The sequence below is a fragment of the Molothrus ater genome, chromosome 2, assembly GCF_012460135.2.
Source record: "Molothrus ater isolate BHLD 08-10-18 breed brown headed cowbird chromosome 2, BPBGC_Mater_1.1, whole genome shotgun sequence".
Taxonomy (NCBI): Eukaryota; Metazoa; Chordata; class Aves; order Passeriformes; family Icteridae; genus Molothrus; species Molothrus ater.
In genome coordinates this window covers 5,293,222-5,314,416 of record NC_050479.2, presented here as the reverse complement: position 1 = coordinate 5,314,416, position 21,195 = coordinate 5,293,222, and the positions used below count along the sequence as shown (strand labels likewise).

At 49.0% G+C, this 21,195-nt stretch overlaps 2 protein-coding genes across 2 annotated transcripts in view; both read right to left on the bottom strand.

Moving 5' to 3' along the window:
* Positions 1 to 3,371, bottom strand: part of PDE9A (phosphodiesterase 9A) — a 57,522-nt gene extending 54,151 nt beyond the window's left edge. The window contains 1 exon segment of the mRNA XM_036387796.2: positions 3,053 to 3,371. Coding sequence (XP_036243689.1) covers positions 3,053 to 3,121 — 69 coding nt within the window. The 5' untranslated portion in view covers positions 3,122 to 3,371.
* A 15,206-nt stretch (positions 3,372 to 18,577) lies between these two features.
* Positions 18,578 to 21,195, bottom strand: part of SLC37A1 (solute carrier family 37 member 1) — a 36,516-nt gene continuing 33,898 nt past the window's right edge. The window contains 1 exon segment of the mRNA XM_036383158.2: positions 18,578 to 21,053. Coding sequence (XP_036239051.1) covers positions 21,038 to 21,053 — 16 coding nt within the window. The 3' untranslated portion in view covers positions 18,578 to 21,037.

The window sequence follows — 21,195 nt, the reverse complement described above, 5'->3', positions numbered from 1 at the left end:
CTGTGCCTGGCTGTGCCTCTGGAAGGTCAGTTTAGCTCAGTCCCCTCTTCTCCAGTCTGAATAAACTGGAGACCTCAGCAGCTCCTCATACAGCTTCTCCTCAAGGCCTTCACCATCCTCATGGCCCTCCTTGGGACACTGTCTAATAGTTTAATTACTTTTTTATATTGTGGTGCCCAAAACTGCCCCCAGCACTCGAGGTGAGGCTGTCCCAGAGCAGAGCAGGACAATCCCTTCCCTCGCCTGGTTGGCCATGCTGGGCCTGATGGCTCCAAGACTTGGATGTCCTGATGGCCCTGGGACTGGGATGTCCCTCCTGGCTGCCAGGGCACTGCTGATTCATATTCAAATTTCTCTCAACCAGGACTCCCAGGTCCCTTTCCTTGTTGCTGGTCGTCAGCATCTCACTCTCCATTCAGTGCACACAGCCAGGGTTACCCCAATCCCAGGTGCAGAATCCTTCATTTTCCCTTGTTGAACTTCATCCAGCTGGTGATGGCCCAGCCCTCAGACTTGTCAAGGTCTCTCTGCAGGGCCTCCCTGGCCTTGAGGGAGCCAAAAGCTCCTCCCAATTCAGTGTGATCAACAAATTATTTAGTATTCATTAGAGTCCTGTGCCCAGATTGTTGATGAGGGTGCTGAGGAGCCCTCCAGAACCCCACCAGTGACCAGACACCAGCCTGATGTCAGCCCCTTCACTCCAACCCTTTGTGCCTGACCTGTGAGCCAGCTGCTCACCCACCATTCCACACGGTTATCCAGCTGTGGGCTGGACATTTTGGGCTGGACATTTGGCCCAGAGGGACATTGTGACAGACAGACATGGCCTTCAGCCCTTCCTCTGGGACGTGCTGGCACCGGCGTGGTCCTGCTTTCCAGCGGGCTGATGGTGCCTCCTTTATTTTAATAACTCCTGGGAAGGGTTTCAAAGCCAGCCAGCTCTTCTTTCATAACCACCAGGTGCCTCTGCCCTCGCTGCTGTGTCCCTCTGGAGCTGCCAGCACACAAACCTACTTAGCTGAGCTGCACTCTCCTGCTGCAGAGCACCTGCGGGGCACAGGGTCCCGGGGGGGGCAGCCGGGTTTGTCCCTTCCTTTACCCCGCACCGAGGTGAAACAGCTCCTCCTCCCAAAGCCAACAGCACACCCTGCGGCAGCACCGGTGGAAATTCAGGATGAGGCCATGGAAACGCAGAAATTGGCTCTGAGCAGCTGCAGCCACAAGCAGAGCTGGGGTAGGATGCTCGGTTCTACTGCACGGCTGGGGTTGGAGCTGAGCCCTTTCAAACTCAACAAGTGCTGCCATAATGAAGCTCGTTCCTCGCTATTGGTCGACAAGAAGCTTAGCATTGATTTAATGAGTTCCCTTCAGAAGCCTCCACTGCTGCATTCCTTGGGAGATTAAGGGCTGCTGCTTTTCTTCCCCCCCTCCCTTCTGCTTCTTTCTAATGATGTTACTGAGAAGGCAGGAGAATCTGAGCTATGCCCTGCTTACCGCTGGGTGAACCCCATTTACACGGCATTTTTACTTCAGGAATCCTTCCAAACATTACGCGGGTGGGATTTTACATCTGACAAAAGAAACAGTTAACATTTACTGAGATTAAACCGCCTTTAATGCTGCCTGAGTTTGCATTTGCTTGCTTCTGTGACTGTGCCTCTCCCGCGCCTTTAGTGTTAAAAGTACTCTCCAGAGGCTGGTTGGAGAAATGCTGTATTATTTTTTTTTAAATCCAGCATAGATGACAAACACCGTGCATTACCGACATCCATGGAAACAGTCCCCACCCTTTCGAAATTTCAGTACAAAAATTTCAGTACAAAATTTCAGTACAAAATTTTCAGTACCATTTTTGTACTGAACCGTACAGGTACCAGGAGGCTCCATTCAATCCGCGCTTCTGTGGGGGCCACAATTTATTAAACAACCAATTTATTAAACCCTGGAAAAAGAGAATCAGAGCCCTCAGCTCAGCAGAGCCGGCAGGGACAATCTCACGGCAGCACAGGGACCGTCATCACGACTGAGCTACGTCTAAGATGGATCAAGGGGAGCAGCTTTCTCTGGGGAACCCGGCACAGATCTGGATTCTCCAAGGTCTTGTTCCTGAGGACGCGACTTTGAGCGGTGGCCGTGGGTTTGCAGGGCAGCGGGGAGGAGTGCGGTGGGATGGGACTGTGAGCAGCAGCTCTCCATTCACTTACACAGCACAGGGCAGGGAAGGGACACGGCACCGCTGCTGTTTCTTTACAAAATTAAAACCAAAAGGCGACACTGGGTGAACCAATTCGAAAATTTGGAGCAGGAAGGCGAGAGTGATGTGAATTTTGCAAATCAGAGTTTACTTGCTCTGGAGCTGTCTGTTACAGAAAAGGCACTTGGTTTGCGGCCAAAGAACCGCTGACAAAGAGAAGCGGGGGGGGGGGGGGAAGAAAAGGCTTGCAGAAAGGCGTCGGCATTGTTCGTGTTTAAAAGCAGTGGGCTGTCAGCCCGACAGCGTGCGAGCTCTCCCTTTTAGCCAGGACACATTTGTCCTTGCGCTGTGAAGCGTGCTTAACCAAACAAGGCAGGCGAGCGGCAGGGAAAGTTTGAATTATCGGCGTTACCGAGCATTAACTTGGGCAGGGCGGCAGAGGGGTCCCGCAGCCCGGCACCGCACAGAGCCGGGCACTGCCAGGGCCGAGCGAGGTGCCCAGGGGCAGAACCAACCTCCGGGAGCTCGGCGAGCTCAATTCCGCTCCCACTGCCTGGGGGGGAAACCTCGCCGCGGGCCGAACTTTGTAAACACAGCGATGCTGCTCCGGGAGGGGAAACCGAGGCGGCTGCGAAACCGAGGATCCCCACGGCGGCAGGGAGAGCTGGCAGCGATTCGGTGTTGGCAGCGCCCAGCCCTCCCCTCTGCCAGCTTCCCCTTCCCCTTTAAATAAACATCCGTGCACAAAGCAGAAGGCACGCAGGATCCCCCCCCTTCCCCTGGAAAAGGGATGCGGAGCCCGTCCGGGATCGGCCGCGCAGCAAACGCCGCCCGCAGCCGGAAAACCAGCAAAAGTACCTTTTGAATTCTTCCATCAATGTCCAAATAAATACATTTGGGCCGGTAAGTGGAGGAGGCAGATCCCATCTTGCTGCGGCTGGGCTCTCACCGCACTTGTTCCCAGTGTCAATCAGAGCAGAAAATCAGGTCTGTCCTAGCCAGCCGAGCCACCGCTGCCTGACAGTTCGGTGTCCCCGCTCTTCTGTATCCCACTGTACTCTCATTCTGGGAAGGTCCCTCCTCTAACATGCATGCATTTTGCTGTGCCTCCGTCTCTCTCTGCCACCTCCTTTTAGTTTTGCTTCCCTCCGAACACAGCTGCCTCGGACAGGGAAAGGCACAGGCTCCAGATGCTGCCTGCGAGCCCCCTCTCCATCCCCATAGCAACAACCCCTCTTTGTGGCTTTGAGGCTGAGACTTGCTGGGCATCCGCATTCGGGCTCTGACCCTGGGACTGGCCGGCTCCTGTTTTGCACGAGATCAAGTGGCATTTATCCCCCGGGGGGACTGTGGAGGAGGAAAAACCCCCTTTACCGGGGTGGTGAGAGATATAATTTGATTTTACTCTGAAATAGGACCGTATTATTAGTGAGTGCCTCTCCTGGTGAGCTGCCTGCACAGTGACAGGCTCCCGTCTGGAAATGCCCTGCGCTGGAAGTGTCCTTTCAGACACCCACTGCCAGCCAGGGCTTGCACCGTCTCAATCCAAACTCAGCAGCTCCATCTCCACATCCCTCCCGTTATCATCACCAGGACAGAAGGAGCTTTTTTCCCCCCCGTAAGCTCCAGCAGCGCGAAGAAACCACAAACCCCATCCTCTCGCCCACCGCCATCCGCGCCAGCCCCGGGGCGAAGGAATTTGTTATTTGGGGGAATGTGAAGCCTCCTGGCAGAGGCATCACCCCCGAGGAGGGCAGGGGGGAGCGCAGCCCCGGCGATGCTCCCGGAGCGCGCTGCCCTCTGCCGTGCCCGGGCTGCGCTGCCCGGGGCTCAGAGGCAGCAGAGAGGCTGCACAGGCAGCACACAGCCTGTCCTGCCAGCACGAACCCTTGGTTTTGGTGGGATTGTCACGGAGGGGCTGCAAAAGCATTTCCCGGCCTCTTTTGTGCTGTGCGGGTTGGGCAGCACAGTCAGTGATGCTCACCCTGCCCACCCTGAGTCCTCTGTGCAGCCAGAGAGAGACAAAAACTGACCCCAGCAGGGCTTGGCTGTGGCTTCTCCTTGGCTGTGGCTTCTCCTTGGCCGTGGTTTGCTGCCCCTGGGAAGGCAGACAGGGCTCTGCTGCTCCACAAAGGGGATTTGTAGGGCTGGAGGGTCGAGTGGGTCCCAGAGCTGCCTGGCCGTCAGAGCTGGGCTGACCCTTCAGGCTGAAGCCAGAGGTGCTTCTAAAGCTCTCAGAGGCAGCAGCAAGGTGGTTTTTTTGGGAAGTGCAAGCTTTTGCCTTACATCCTTCCTCTGCCAGCTTGGAGCAGGCACTGGGAGTCTCTCAGGAGAGAGCCCTGGGCACTGCAGGGGTGTCCTGGGGGTTGTCCTGTCCCCTCAGCTGTGCCACAGCCTGTCCCATACCCCACTACACACTCAGTTATCCTCTGGGCTGCATTGCAGTCTGTCCATCCCACAGACTATGCTGGAAACTCTCCCCGAGGCTGATCCCTCAGATTGCCCCACAGGTGATCCCCATGGCTATTCTGAGCTTCTCCCTCTTCAACAGCCCCTCCACACCAACCCCACTGCCTCTGCACACCAGTCAGGGCCTCTGTGACCCACCATTCCACACCCTGCTCTGCTGAGCACTGCCTTAACCCTGCTTTGCTGTGGTTCAGGCCTGAGTGACCTGATTGTCCCAGCAGGTTCCTGGGGAGGATGGCCATGATGACCAAAATGCAGCCATTTGGAGAGAGACAACAAGAACACCCACTCTGGGGGATGCACACGGGACATTTGGGATTGTAGAGGAGGACACTGAGCTCTCCCACTGTCATCACCCACCCCAGGAGTGGTCAGACAACATCACTGGGGCATTTCAGGATTTGATCACACATCACTGAGATATCTAATGATCACAGTCCCACACTGGTGAGAATCTACTTTTTGATTATTATTTTTTTCTTAAATGTGACCAGTTTCTCCAGCCAGCAAAAGGACAAGCTCTGAAATCCCTGTGATGATCCCAGTCTGCCCCTCCACTGCCCTTGTCCTATCTACTCTCCCTGTGTATTTAAAATTGTGTTTCTTAAGCTCCACACACATCCCCCTCTCCCTAATTACATTAATACTTGTTGGAAAAACTGCTTTGCTGTACAGCTGCTGACTATTGCTCTTTTCAAGAACTTCATGCAGGAGTGAATCTTCAAAAGCTGAGCACTCAGAAATGATGACAAAAGCCTGATGCAATCAAAGGCCCAGTTCAAGACCAATCCTGAAAGATAAAATTCATCAAAGGGAGTGTGCAGCTCCAGCAGATCACTGCCTTGAGCTGGTTTAACCTTCCAGAGTCTCCTTATTTCAGTATACACTGGGCAATCTGGGGCAAAAAATATTGGGAAACATTATCCTCTCTCATCAAATCCTTCAAATCCAGGACCAAATCCAAGCAGCAGAGTGCCAGGCAATGATTTTCCATCATTTGCCTTAGAGGAATGTTTTGCCCAGCTCAGGGCAGTACCAGGCTCCTGTGCCCCTGACCCCATCAGGGGTTTCACAGCTCTGCTTTGCCTCCCGTGGATTTTTTACTGAGGCCAACACCCTTCCCTCTGTACATTCCAAGCCTGGAATGTGCCTTTTGGAGAGCTCAGGGTCAACCCCAGGGATGTGGAACTTCTGTCTCCCAGCCTGGCGTCAGCTCCGTGCGGGTGGTGCAGGGGAAGCTTTTTAGGGTTTCCAAGGAGTGACCAGAGGATGTTCAGATCCCACATTGCCCTGGGGCTGCTGCTGTGGAGGCACAGCTCAGCCAGGCTGGCTTTGCACGGGCTGAGATCTCCCCCTGCTGCAAACCCTGCTCAGAGGGAGAGGGAGAAGCTTTAAGGATGAAAGGGGCTGCTCAGGTCACTCCCCGTGCAGTCCTGGGGTGGCACCACTCCTGTCCCCTCCCATCTGTGTCTTTCCCCAGCCCTGGGGTCGCTGACACAGCCCTCAGCCTCCCTCAAACCTGGTTTTCTTGCTGCAGCCAAGAAATTCAGTGCCCCTTGCAACCCAGTGTGTGCACATCCAGACCTGGGCACTGCACAGCAGGGATCTTCAGAGGGACTGAAATGGGGGGAAAAGAGACAGAAAATGTAAAACTCCCAGTGAAAGATTTTGTACTTTGAAAAAAGCTTGCCTAGAATTAAAAACAGGGAATAGAAAATATGTCATTGTTCACAGGGGTTTTCAGATTGGGGAAGAGACGAGGATCTGACTCCATGTTTCAGAAGGCTGATTTAGTATTTTATGATATGCATTGCATTAAAACTATACTAAAAGAATAGAAAAAAGGATTTCATCAGAAGGCTGGCTAAGAATAGAAAAAGAAAGAATGATAACAAAGGTTTGTGGCTCGGCTCTCTGTCCGAGCCAGCTGGACTGTGATTGGCCATTAATTAGAAACAACCACATGAGCTCAATCCCAGATGCACCTGTTACATTCCACAGCAGCAGATAACCATTGGTTACATGGTTATCCTGGTTTGTTCCTGAGACCTCTCAGCTTCTCAGGAGGAAAAATCCTAACGAAAGGATTTTCCATAAAGATGTCTGTTACAAGAAAACAGAATTAAAAACATGAAATCAACTTTCTTCCTTACCAGTTCCATATCTAAGCCTTCGTGCTTTCTTTGCCCATTAATCCCTCCTGCTGCAGGTCCCTTGTGTCTGTCTGTCTGTCTCCATGTCCCCACAGGGCCCTGACCTGCTGCTTTACCTCTCCATGCTCCAACCTGCCAAAATGCCAGATTGCCCCTGGAGCTGGGGAGGTTTTCCTTCCCCTCCCACAGCTCCTCTTCTCCTCCCACAGCTCCTCTTCTCCCTGCTTCACTCAGTCTTCTCTCCCTCTTTTCACCCTCTTTGGTGTTTTGCCATTTTTGCTTCTAGGTTTTTTATTTTTTTTCCCCACAGACCTGAAGTCATGCAGGCTTTCTGCAGGAATTAACTTTCTGATTGGAAAAAACTTTCTAATTTAACAGCCAAATGGTGGCTGTGGCAGTGGGAGCTCCTCCATGCAGAGCCCCACTGACCTTTCCAGCCCAGCTCTCCCTCCTCTCCCTAAACCCACAGAAGGAACGTGGCGTGCTGCACATGGAAATTTTACCTCATTTCTTCTCACATTTCTTTTACACTCTGCCAGATTTCCACAGGTCCAGTCCTGGAAGTGATCATATTGAATGTTAATTAGAGAATGACTGATTATTAATATTAGAACCTGTCGCAGACATCTTTTTTGATGAAAATCCTTTCCTTAGGATTTTTCCTCCTGAGAAGCTGAGAGGCCTCAGGACAAAATGTAAACAATGGTTATCTGCTGCTGTGGAATGCAACAGGTGCATCTGGGATTGGTCTCGTGGGGTTGTTTCTAATTAATGGCCAATCACAGTCCAGCTGGCTCGGACAGAGAGCCGAGCCACAAACCTTTGTTATCATTCTTTCCTATTCTATTCTTAGCTTAGCTAGTCATCTGATGAAACTTTTTCTTCTATTCCTTTAGTGTAGTTTTAATGTAATAGATATCATAAAATAATAAATCAAGCCTTCTGAAACATGGAGTCAAATCCTCATCTCTGCCCTCGACATAAGACCCCTGTGAACACTGTCACAAGAACCTTTATAGATTTGTCCACACAGGCCCTGAACACCCTGAAAGTGATGTTTGGCCCCTCCCCAGTCAGCAGCACATCTCTCCACCTCACTCGTGGCTCCAGCCCCGCTTTTGGGTCCTTTTGCCCTCCCCAGCCCCATCCCCAGTCCATGCAGTGCAGCCACCCTCGCTGTCAGCCTGGTTTCCATGGCAAAGCCCCAGGAACGTGGGCTGGAGGGGAGCTGTGACATCTGACGTGGCTGCTCTGGGGCACTGGGTGCAGCAGCAGAGCTCTGTGGGTGGGAGATGTGGGATTACTCACCCAGGAACCAGCTCTGCTCCTCACTCCAGCAGCCTTGGCCACCCTGGTGATAACACTGCCTTCTTTCTCTTTACAGCTGTAGGGAAAATTCTGCTGCCTACCAGTGATTCTTGCTGTGTGTCAGAGCCAGTTAATAGGCTCAAATCTTGTGGAAGTGAGAGCAGCCATCCCTGGTACCTCACAAATATCTGTGTGTGCAGTGCTGGCTTGGAGAAGAGCAGACTCAAGCCATAAAGCACTTTTAAAGCACTTGTCCAACATAACATCTGGCATTTCTTGGCTTTTCTCTTTTGTCTGTGGAGGGAAAAACCCTTTTTTTCTCCTGCTCTGTGTTAGCATTTCTTCAGTGATCTGTTTCCTACAGCACTTGCAGTGCCTGGCAGCTGCCAGGCTGGTTTCCTGAAGGTTTCCCAGTGGGGCAGACCCACTGCCTTTCCCTGATGGGTGTGGAAGGAGCTCTCTCTCCACAAGCATTGAAACACAGCACAGCACACCCTCCATCCTGATCCCACTTTCCAGTGGAATTCAATTCCAATTTCACCTCCAGGAGCCACAGGACCCCAGCAATCTCCATCCCTGTGCCCTGCCGTGCCTGCAGAGAGCCTTGGCTGCCCTGCTTTCCATTGCAGCCTCTCTGCTTGGTTTCCAGCCTCCCTTCCCTCTCTGCTTTCCATTTCCTACCTCTGTTTCCCACTGCCATCTCCTCAATCCAGCTGTCTGTTCCTGGGCTTTCATTTCAGGTAGGGGAGAGCCAAGAATCCAGTCCCAGGCACCTCTGCAGGATGTGGAGCTTGCAAGGCAAAGCACACAAACACACACAGCTGGCAGGAATGACCCTGCTGCATCCCTGGAGCAGAGCTGCTGGGAAAGCCCAGCTCCCAGAGCTGTGTTTTCACAAGGTTATGGAAGAAATTCAAGAGACCCAACTGGAACTTTCAAGAGCTGATGAGAAAAAAAAAATAAATGAAATTAAGTGTGCCTGGAGTCACCCAGTAGATCATTTAGAGGGATGGTGGCCAAGAAGTGGAAAAATCAATTCCCTCCACTGGGCAAGGCTGGCTCATGCTCCTGGCAGCAAGGTCTGAGCAGGGGCTGCAGCCCATGGTCCCAGACTGGAGGGAAGGGTGTGACAGTGTTCACAGGGGTGCCAGGTTGAGGGACGAGATGAGGATCTGACTCCATGTTGCAGAAGGCTGATTTATTATTTTATTATATATATTATATTAAAACTATACTAAAAGAATAGAAGAAAGGATTTTCTCAGAAGGCTGGCTAAGGATAGAATAGCAAAGAATGATAACAAAGGTTTGTGGCTCGGCTCTCTGTCCGAGCCAGCTGGACTGTGATTGGCCATTAATTAGAAACAACCAACATGGGCCAATCCCAGATGCACCTGTTGCATTCCACAGCAGCAGATAACCATTGTTTACATTTTGTTCCTGAGGCCTCTCAGCTTCTCAGGAGGAAAAATCCAAAGGAAAGGATTTTCCATAAAAGATGTCTGTGACAGAAGGGATAGATGGCTCCACTTGAAGGAAGCTGCCTGGCACTTTCTGTGGTGCAGGAAAGTGAAGTTCCCTCAGATGCCTGGTTTGGGAGGCTGCCATGTGAGCAGCTCAGAGCTGTGCAGTGACTCACTGCAAATCAGCTCCTCCATCTCCCTGACAAGCAGAGCTCAGACATCCCCAAATCTGGGCGAGCCAAAGATTAACCCAGAGGCTGAGGGCTGCTGATCCTGCTGCCAGCCTGGTGCAATCTGTCCCTCAGTTCACAGAGCTGGGGACAGGGTGACAGTGGCGACAGTGCCACAGACCTGGCATGGGCAGAGCACGAGGTGAAAATTTCTGACTCATCCCTGGAGCCTCCTGCTCTGCTGATCACCCCTGCAACAACATCAGCACAGCAGCAGCAATGTCTGCAAAGGGTTTCACTGCTTGGGGCTGTGTTGAAGACTGCAGTGCAAGATGTTTTCAACTCCCATCTGTATGGCAGATTACCTCTGTCAAGCGGGCAGTTTGCCTTATCTCTCTCTCTGAGTGACCACAATCACTCCTCCCTCTGGGGGGACATCTGCTGATAACAGCTATGGAATGTCCCTGCATGGCTGATAAGACCTGCAGCATCCCATTGGGAGATGTGAGCCCAGAGGGAGGAGCCAAGCATTCCTACCTGGATATAATCTGGAGATTCTGGAACACCAGCACAGCTTCTCCACTGGATTCCCCAGAGGAGCAGCAGCTGCTTCTCCCACTGCATCTTCAGAAGAACACATCCTTCTCTACAGGACCCCTGCTGCAGCAGAACCACCCCTGGCACTGCAGGAGGGCTGAGCCACAATTCCAATGGGTCTGCTACCAACACCCTGACCCACAGGGTGTCAGGTTGTGTTCTGACTCTGTCAGTGTTGTTCTAGTGCACTGCATTGTTTATTTTATCCTTTTATTTTTTTTCTTTTCCCTATTAAAGAACTGTTATTTCCTGCTCCCATATTTTTTGCCTGAGAGCCCCTTAATTTAAAATTTATAGCAATTGGGAGGAGTGGGGAGGGTACACATTCTCCATTTCAGGGGAGGCTCCTGCCTTCCTTAGCAGACTCCTGTCTTTCCAAACCAAGACAGGGCTGCTTTTTGGGGTGGGAGATTGTCCCTCAGCAGCATCACTTCAGAGCCAGCCACGTGGAATTCCTGGAGGGTCAAGCAGACTTTGCACAATTCTTTGCAGTACATTGAAAATTAGACTTCCCACGTTAACATTTTCAAAGTGCCAGTCTTCATAAATAGCTAAGATAATCTCTCAGATATATGAGATTTTTTTTCTGTGATGTAGGTGTTTTCTCATTTTTGTTCCTTTGTGCGGGGCTGTCTCCATTAAGGGGCAGAACGTTTTCTCAATAGAAGAGATGAAAGAGTCTCTCAGCTTTTAGGGAGGGAGGCCAAAAAACTGTCACAGAATCCATGTGAAAAAAGATGACAAAAGCCTCCAGCAGCACTGAAACTGTCTGGTCTGCTCTGCCAGAACATTTGAAGCCAACATGAAATGGGAACATTTTTAACTAATTCCCAAAATTAAGAATACTTGAGAGTGACTTTTCCTGGGAGTCACACAACTCTCCAGAGCTTTCCTACCCCCTCCAAAAGTCACAGGTCCACCACCAAAGGAACTCAAAAGATTGGATGACAAATCATGACTCTCTGCCTTCAAATAACACATTTGTGGCTCTTCTTTTTGGTTGGCTCCTCTTCACTGAACCTGACTGTTCATCCATGTCAGGTACATCAGATTCCCTCTGGAACTTTGAGAGCCAGAAACTCTCACTGAGGAAAATTGAACTGAGATTTTCATGCAATAAGACAATCCAATTTCCTGAGGAAACAGTAAACATCCTGGATTAATGGTATGGTCAGGAGAGAGGGCAGTGCTGAAGTAATGCAGAAAATGAAAGGGAAGTAGCTTTTGGGGGAAGGGAGTGCCTCATACAGAACTTGAATTTTATTTTATTTTTGGATTACTTTCCACTCTGCTTTCTGCAGCCTCCATTTCATTGGACACAGCCCAGGTTTTCACCCCAGTGCTGGGTTTCAGCCCGTGCCTCCCCTTCCCTCCTGCACCTCCTTTTCTTAGAGGTGGCCCCAGGCAAACCTTTTAGCGAGAAGCTTCTTCCAGAAGGGCTTTGTTAGAGGCTGGACCCTCTCCAGTCACAACACAGCTGAAGCCATGACTCCTTCCTGGTCCTTCATCCTCCTCTTTCTCCTTTTCCTTCATCTTGGAATGGATTTCACTGAATTCACACAAATTCTTTTTTTTCTCCCTAAATCTTATCCTCTCACCTTCAGCTGCTCCCACACAAGCTGGACACTGGATGTGAAGACTTTCCTCTGCTTGGACCTTAGCCTCTGCCTAAAAGATTCTAATAGACAGGAAGGAGGTTTTCAGATGAGAAACTGAGATCAGGAACAAGAAACAGATCAGGGAACTGAGATCAAGGACGTACAGAAATAAACACACAGAAATAAATTGAAAACCCAGGAGCCCTGCACTAAACAGGGCACAATGTTATGCCTGCTCCTTTCTCCAACCCCACACCTTTTTTCCTGCACTTTTACTCATTTGTTTTCCCCTGCTGCTGTTTCATCCCTGCCTGGCTCAAGGGGGGCTCCACACTCTTCCCCTGCCTCTCTTCATCCCAGTGTAGGAGCCATAATGAGAGATGCAGGACTCCAGGCACTCTCCAAAATGCAGTTTATTCCATCCAAGAGGTTGCAGCAGCCCAGGGTGGTGGGTGACAGAGCTGTGCCTACAGCTGCCAGCTCCAGCTGCAGGCAGGCCTGGAGACCCTTTAGTTTTAGTTAATTGCATTATAGACTGTTCTTTGCTGAGCATCTTCATGCAGTACAACCAATCTATACCTGAACTTTTATCTATAGCCTGTCATAACTACTGTAATTACCATAGTCATGTTACTGTTCTCCAATCACTAAAAGTCAGTACATTGCAGCTTAAGCTAGAAGTTGTTTTTCAGTTTTCTTGCAGTAGAAAATTCTGAGACCTTTTTTCTACTTGCAACTTTGCTGACTTGTTGGCCTGTGCTGTCTTTCTGCTTGGTAAAAACATCTTCTTGTTTGGGGTGGGTTTATCCTTTGCTCTAAGCCATAAAAACCCCTTCTAACTAACACACCCTTTGCCTCCTTGGTTATCCAGTCAGATTGGCCCAGCAATTCTTTTCCTCTATATCAAAACTTGCTTCCATCTCTATTCCTTCATCAGATTCTACATGTAAAAATCTTTCTGCCAAGCACACATATCTGTGAGACTTTCTTGTTAATCTTTCATCCTTCCCAACATCCCAGAGGTGCAATCTCCCTTCAGTTGCCATCCAGCCCTTCTGCCAGCAGAGCCACCAGCTCTCTGCGTCCCTCTGCCCCAGGAATGGTGCCCAGGGGCAGCAGCAAAGCCCAGAATCACTCAGCAGCCGAGCAGGATTCCTGCAGAGGAACCCAAGCCCTGCTTCCCTTGGAACCTGCCACGCTGGGGAGAAAGCCAAAGGCAACACCACACTTGTTTCTCTTGCTAAAATGGTGCTTTTGGTCTGTTTTATTTCTCCACACTGCTCTCCCCTCCTCCCACCTGAGCACATCACATTCCCAGGGTGAGTGGCTGAGGCTGGGGCTGTGTTTGGAGAACAGGAGCTGCTGCTCAGTGGAGCACCTGGGTTGTGTGCAGGTCTCTTGTTGCATTCACATTTTCTGGAAAAATCCCTCACCCAGGATTTTTCTCCTGGGAAGCTGAGAGGCCTCAGAGAAAAAGCAAAACAATCCTTATCTCATTTGCTTCTCCTGTGTTGTGCTCATGTGGAATGTGTTTGGAGATTGTTTACCCACAGGTGATTGTTTCATTGGATTCTGCTGTGAGCTGTTTTCACTCTTTGGCCAATTGGGGCCAAGCTGTGTTGGGACTCTGGGGAGAGTCAGGAGCTTTCATTATTATCTTTTTAGCATTGTGTAAGTATCCTTTCTGTATTCTTTAGTATAGTTAGTATAGTATTCTTTAATATAATATAGTATCATAAAACAATAAATTAGCCTTCTGAGAACATGGAGTCAGATCCATCATTCCTTCCCTTGTGGGGGGACCCTGCAAATACAATAATCTGTGAGCACAGCCATGTCTGGGAGAGCCTCTGCAAAGCCTGAAGGCACGACCTGCACCATGAACAGGCTTCCTTCCCCCCCAAACACACACACACACACTGAGACTGCTGGTGGCTCCATGAATTAAATATTGCCAGCATGTTGCAGCATCACATTGCAACAAACATCACCATTAGCATTGCTGAATGTTAATTTTAGGAATTCCTACTGAGTCCTCTGCGAGGATACACAAAGCTCCAACAAGATTAAGATATCCCAGCCCTACCCAAGAGGGGCCCCACACTCTCCTTGTGTCCTTGGGATCCAGTTTCTCCCAGTGCTGCCTCTGCTCAGGCACCCACTCTGTGATCCCTTGGGAGCCTGCTGGCCTCAGAAACCAGCTCTGCCTCTCACTCCAAAGCTGAGGAGCTTTAAACTCGATCAAATCCTCCTGAACCCATCACTCAGGATCACTCTGTGAAAGCATCCTGCCCTTGGCAGCCCAGCCCAGCCTCCAGCACAAGCAGGAGCTGATGCAAGGCAGCTCAGAGATCTGCACAGGCAGAGCCCAGCAAAGGCTGCTCCAAAACAACCCAGGATTTGACTCTGGGTGAACCAAACTGTAATTCACAAAGTAATTGCTTGGGCAAAGTTGCTTGAAAACAGACTCATGCCACAGAATACTAAACTTGCATGGAAGGCACACAGCACTACATCTTCTTTTTTTCCCTTTTTTTTTTTTCCCTTTTTTTTTTCCCCTCAAAAATAAGACCAGCAAGGCAGTTTATCATGGGGGTGTTTTTTTTGGCTGCTGTTCCAAGCAGAACCCATTTAAGTGGACAATTCCAATTGTGCCTGAAAAACAGAGACAGCAAAAACAATGCAGAAGGCAGCTCCTGATGTTTACAGAGATGCATAAGGTGAATGTACCAGGGCTGCTAATCATAGCTTCTGACTGCTTTTATGGGTCTGGGAAGCCTGAAAAAACCCTGTGCATGGGAACCAGTCTGCATTTTGGAATAACATTTCCCCTTTGATGACACAGAGGGATGACATTTAGATGCTGCTCTGACAGATGCAGTATTTCATCAGAGGATTTCAAGCAGGCAAACAGGGGAGCTTTGTTTTCCCTGTTACTGTAAGGATTACATCATCTGCAACCTTTCTTCCAGGAGGTCTCATTTCAAATGACAGTGAATATTGTTCTGAGAAATGCCTGTGTTAGCTCTGCTTCAGATGTTCAGGGGATTTCATCCATTCCAGCTCCATTTCTAGGTGCTTTGCTGGATTTCAGCCTCCTCAGAGATTATTTGCTGACACCTGGGGTAAGTTTAGAGCTTCATGATATGCCTGGCAATGATTTGTATGGGAATTTAATCTATCTAATTTAGCTGTAACACAGGTATCTGTCCTAAACCAAACATCCTTGGGCTTCTCTGCCTGCACCCCAGATTTCTCAGTCACCCTGGCTCTGCCTTTTTGGGCTGGGGACATCTATTTTGAGAGCTGCCACTGTGAAAATCAGAGCAAGGAAAGCCAAAGGTTTCTATTTTTCTCTGCTTTCAGCAACTGCACAGATTTACAGGCAGACACACACAAACCAGCTGTGATAGTGGATCTCCCTTGGTGCCAAGCAAGTGACCAAAATTTGGAAGAAAGAGTATGCTTTGAAGGTATTTTTTTACCTCTTTTGTTCTTTTTTTACCATATTGTCTTCCTTTCATGCAACTGAAAAGCTGCAGGCAGAGGGAGAGGGGGAGGAAGATTTTATAAAGACTTTTAACTGCAATGGCTAAATTGAATCCCATTGTTACCTCTCAGTACAAAACTAAACCTGCAGATTCTGCCACAGAAGGACACAACATTCAGCTGCTTCCAACCAGATGATCTGAGCAATTTAAGAATACAATTCAGAACCTGCTGTACTTACTAAGCTGAAGCCTCATGTGGCCTGTGGTGAAATTGGGTGACTCAGACTGGAGTATGACACTCTGTCCTTGCAGCAGAAATAACAGCAGCGTGTTTGGTGGAGGATTCAGAGGGAACTCACCCCTTCCAAAGGTTTTTCCTGTTTCATTCAGCTGTGAGGGGCTGCCCACACCAGCCACCCTTCACATCACAGGGAGGAGAAGCTGAGAACTCAGACATTATTATTGATCACTTTGTTTCAACATCCCAGCTCAGGCTGCTGCTTCCAGTTCTGGCCACAAGGCTGGAAGCAGCTGCTGGTTCCTGAATAACCCATGAAATTCAGACCACCTGTTCAGGGTTTAGGTACCAGATAAACTGAGAGTAACTCCAGCCTTGTAACAGCATTCCAAAGTTCATTCCTACATGGCAGCACATGTGAAATAGGTTTAGTGTCCTCTTCTGCTGAAACAAACAACTGGACCAAAGGGAATATGGTGGAAATGTGGGTATTTGTCAGCTGCTTTGTAAGAGAAGGAGGGAGAGAAATCCCACCCCAGTATCAGCATGAGGTGAAGAAAACATCCTTAAGTACAGCATCAAGAGACTTGGCACACATTTTCATAGCTGATCTCCTGATGCAGGAGTTGAGCAGGATCCTGAAATATGCTAAAGCAACTTTGGCTCTTGTATTCCCATTTTACAGAGCAGCCAAAGGGGAACTGGTAGACAAAGGAATTACAGAGGAAAAGAGAAACCCCCAAAAAACATCCCAAGCATCAACTAATTATCTCCTTATTCCAAACTGGAAATTAACCAAAAGAAGGGAGACAAAGGAGGAAACAACTAACACTTTATAACAATCCAGCTTTTGAAACTCTTGGGCAGTGAGACATAACCCAGCACCTCAGGTCACTGGACATGAGGCTGAATTCCACCAGAGTTAAACCCTCCCTTCCCTCTCCCTGCCATAAGGGTGACAGTCACATTTTTAACTCAGCATGGCAGCAAATGTAGTTCAAGGTCCCCAGAGCAGCAGACACAACCCCCAGGAGGGTCTGCAGTCCCTGCAGGCTGTGACAGCAGGGCAGGAGTGTCCCCTGTCCCCAGCATCCCTGCCAGGTGTGACAGCAGGGCAGGACGTGTCCCCTGTCCCATATCCCCAGCATCCCTGCAGGCTGTGACAGCAGGGCAGGACATGTCCCCTGTCCCCAGCATCCCTGCAGGCTGTGACAGCAGGGCAGGACGTGTCCCCTGTCCCCAGCATCCCTGCAGGCTGTGACAGCAGGGCAGGAGTGTCCCATGTCCCAGCATCCCTGCAGGCTGTGACAGCAGGGCAGGACGTGTCCCATGTCCCCAGCATCCCTGCAGGCTGTGACAGCAGGGCAGGAGTGTCCCATGTCCCCAGCATCCCTGCAGGCTGTGACAGCAGGGCAGGAGTGTCCCATGTCCCCAGCATCCCTGCCAGGTGTGACAGCAGGGCAGGAGTGTCCCCTGTCCCATGTCCCCAGCATCCCTGCAGGCTGTGACAGCAGGGCAGGACGTGTCCCCTGTCCCCAGCATCCCTGCAGGCTGTGACAGCAGGGCAGGACGTGTCCCCGCCATCCCCTGGCTGGCTCAAAACAAAACCAAACCAGCCTTGCTCCAAGGTGAAAAGGGCACATGTCAGCAATCAGAACATCCTGTCAGAGCTTGGGACAAACCATGACATAATCTAATCTAACATTTACATCATACACAGGCCATACATTTAGTTCAGAGCAGAGATTGCCACCATCACCCATCCTGGGCCTCGTCATTTGATAGAATTCTGGTAAATCTTCCCCAAATTAGTTCTGTATGAAATCCATCAGCCTCCAACAGCTCTAAACACCCTCTGGTTTAATTTACACCCTCTTACACCTGCCTAATCCTGAGCAGCACAAACCACCCCAGGCATCAGCTGCTGCAGAAACCTTCCAGCAGCAACCAAAGAACTGAGCCCAAACACGAGTTCAGCCAGAGTCTGAGGCAGCACAGCCTTGGCACAGCACTCGTGGAGGATTCCCATCCCATTCTAAGGATGCTATGCCAGAAGCACATGCAATAATCTCCTTAAAGGAATGGCAGAATCCCCTCTGGAATTTCCTTTGCTAGCAAAACACACGGGATTAAGTCTTGGTGCACGGAGTGGGTTTGTAGAACTTACAGGCAAAAGGAGTCACAAAGCAATTTATGAACACAGCACTGCTGTCTCTGCTACTGATTTACCTTCTTCCCACCCTACAAACCCTTCTACACACAGAGACAAACTCCCCTCAGCCTGTCCAGCAACAGCCAGGGTTTTACAAAGATTTTCACAAGGGAGGCTCCTGCTCCCCATCAGGCAGAACAGAACTGGGATTTGAGTCTCCTTTCTTTTATAAAGCACCCCAGCTATTATTTGCCTATTCCTAGGAGGGACCTCAGGCACATTTTGATCAGAAATTCTGTAACCAGAAGTTGGTTTCCTTTCCAATCATTTTTCCCCCAGTGCATCTGTGGTTTGGACATTGTATGTCAGGCAGAGGCACAAAAAACCCTCAAACATTATTAGAGAATCAAGACAATAAATGTTGGAGATGATCAGTGCTAGAGAGAAAGGATGAAGCTTTTCCATGTCAATTCTATATACACTGAAGAGCAAAGCAGACAACAAAAAAAGTCACCTTAAAATTCACCACAGGAGCCACACTCAGCCCAAATTTGACACAGGCAAATGTCCCAGCAGGGATGTCTGTCCTTCCAACCAATAAATGGAGCATTTCTTCATGGAGATGGTAAAAGATAAAGTACTCAACACTTCTCTGTTTAGAATAGAATCTATTTTTATTCAATACAGGATGGTGAATGGATAAAAATCACAATAATCAGCATTGAAAAAAAAAAAAACAACAAACTAACCCTGCAGACACATTTAATTTTGGCTGTACCTACTGGTCACTCACATTTTGACATACAAAATTTTGTCAGTCTTGCCCATTTCCAGATATAAACACCTGATACTAACAAAACACACAGTTTATTCACTATTTGGGGGACCTTCAGGGTTTTTTAAAATAGAAAAACAAGTCTTTTTTGTCCAACAAATTTGTATCTTGGAGGAACTGAAATATAATCTGTCATTACCCCATACCCGAGTCACTGCAGTGCAAAAGCTATTCAAATAAATAAATAAATAAATAACAGCAGCAGCCCCAACAAGTAAAACCCAAAATACACTTAAATATCTTCAGAAATACAACCAAAAGCTTTTTAACATCACACTTCAGCCCACAGGGAACAGCTTCTCAAAATCTGAGCACAGCAGAGCTTGAACTGTTTCCATAAACTAGTATAAAGCTCTACACATATTTTTGGGGAAGGGGACTGGAATCCCCAGCTAAAGTGATCCTCCCTCCATCTCTCCCTCCCCACACAGGCACTGCAGTTGTGCCAGGACAGCTGTTTTGGGGTTGCAATGTTATTTTTGCCCCATCAGAGGCTGTTTCAGCAGTGCCCCCGGTTCAGCCTGGTTGAGTGAGGAGCAGTTGGACATTCCAGGAGCAGTTTCCCATTCCAGGAGTGTGGAAACCCTTCCAAGTAACACTGCTGCTCAATTCTGACACATTTAACCACAGCCCAAGCACAGCACAGATTTTTGAGCTCAGTTGTTGAGAATCCCCCCTGGTTTACTCCAAATATGTGAAGTCAACCTTCCATCCATTAAGTGCAGGGGCAGGACCCTCCCAGAGCTCCCTGCAAGGACCTGGCACCTTCCCCAAGGCCCTGTGGGGTCATCCCTGCACCTCTGCCCAGCTAAACAGCTAAAAATGAGCCCACCCTGACACTGCCCAGGTCAAGCATGAAGCACAAACCAGCGGAAGCAACTCAAAGACTGAGCAGGTACAAAACAGCCCTGGAAATTAAGCGTTAGCAGCAGCTGATGGGACATTCCTGAATATTTTGCAGGGCTTTTGAAGTGTTTTGCTCGTCAAGTGTAAAGACTCTTGCACTGTCTCACAAAACTTAAAGAGCATAGAGCAAGACAAAGGCCTAGAGTTTTAATAAATACAGTTAAGGATAACACACAGTTTAAATTACCTAATCTTTGTGATTTAAGTATAAACACCCCATACAAAAAAAGATTCCTTTTCACTTTGTACATCTTAAAAAAGGCAAAATAAAATCACAGAAACATTCTGTTTGCAAAGCAGACAGCTATACAAAGAAATTATATGTTCTGAACACATTACACCATCTATTTTCTGGGTAGCACTAGGTACTCAAATGTTCTCTTACAAACTACCACCCACACAGGTAATTTTTCTTCTCTGATATTTTGGCTCCAAATCTGAAACCCAGAGCCACTTGAGAGAGATTTCTGGATATTAAGGCCCAGATCTGATGATGATTTCCACGTGCATACACCAGCCCTGGAACCCAACAGGGACCCCTGTGCCAGTGGGCACCAGAGCAGCTCCCCCTGCTCAGTCCTGTGCTGCTCACAGAGCACAGCTCACAGCTCTCTGCCACCCCAAAGAAACCCCTCTCATGTCAGCCCAGCCTGGCAGGGAAGTTAAAATGCACAACCATTTTATAATGCCCTGAAAAATCATTAGAGCCCCCACTGGAAAATCTGACTCATAAACTGCTTTTTGTTACTCAGGACTCTTTTTTAAATTTTTTTTTGCATCATCCTAACGGAGGACTAACATCCATCCAGAGGATCTGTGAAAACTGCTAACTGCAGTACACAGCAAGAGTAAATTCTATTTTATAACCTACCAAAAGGCTGGATGCTGTCCTTGGGAAGTAGAACTGTAGCTAAACACTCATAATACAGCCAGGTGATTATTGTGTGAGCAGCTTCAAACCCTAATGGCAGCACATCTTCATAGCCAGCTGATATTGTCCTCTATAAAGTGATGCTCTCAGTGTACACAGATGACATAAGAGACACATTGCTCACTGACCCTGGCACAGTCACTCACAGACTGTTAAAATTTCAACTTCCTCCTGCTCTAGCTTTGCCTTGATAGTTGGCAATTACACAGTTCATAGTTTCAATTAAAAACATCCTATCAAAAGAAAGAACAAAGGCACTTGGTATTTCTCTTTGGCTCAGTTGAGGCATGCTGCTGAAACCTTCCCCAAGTCCCCATCTCTTCTGTGATGAGCAGTGGCCATCCTGAGGTACTTATTCATGTGCAAAAATCAGAGCTCCAGGGATTTCCCATGTCTCACACTGCCCCCAGCAAACCTGCAAGGCTCTTCACCACACAGAGAGCCTTCAAACACAGAATCAGGTGTCCCATGGGGTTGGGTTTTCAGGGAGCAGCTCCATCCACTGGCACACTCCTCATCCCAGCTCTGCTAGCTCAGTGCTCTTTGAACCTGGGGGAGAAAAGCAACCAGGCAGGAAAAGCTGAGGTGTGAGGCAGAACAGACACCAAAAGGCAGAATCCAGCCCCTGCTGTGCATTTTTCTATTCTCTCCATTTTACTTCTCCAATATTCTACAATCAAGGGGCTCAATT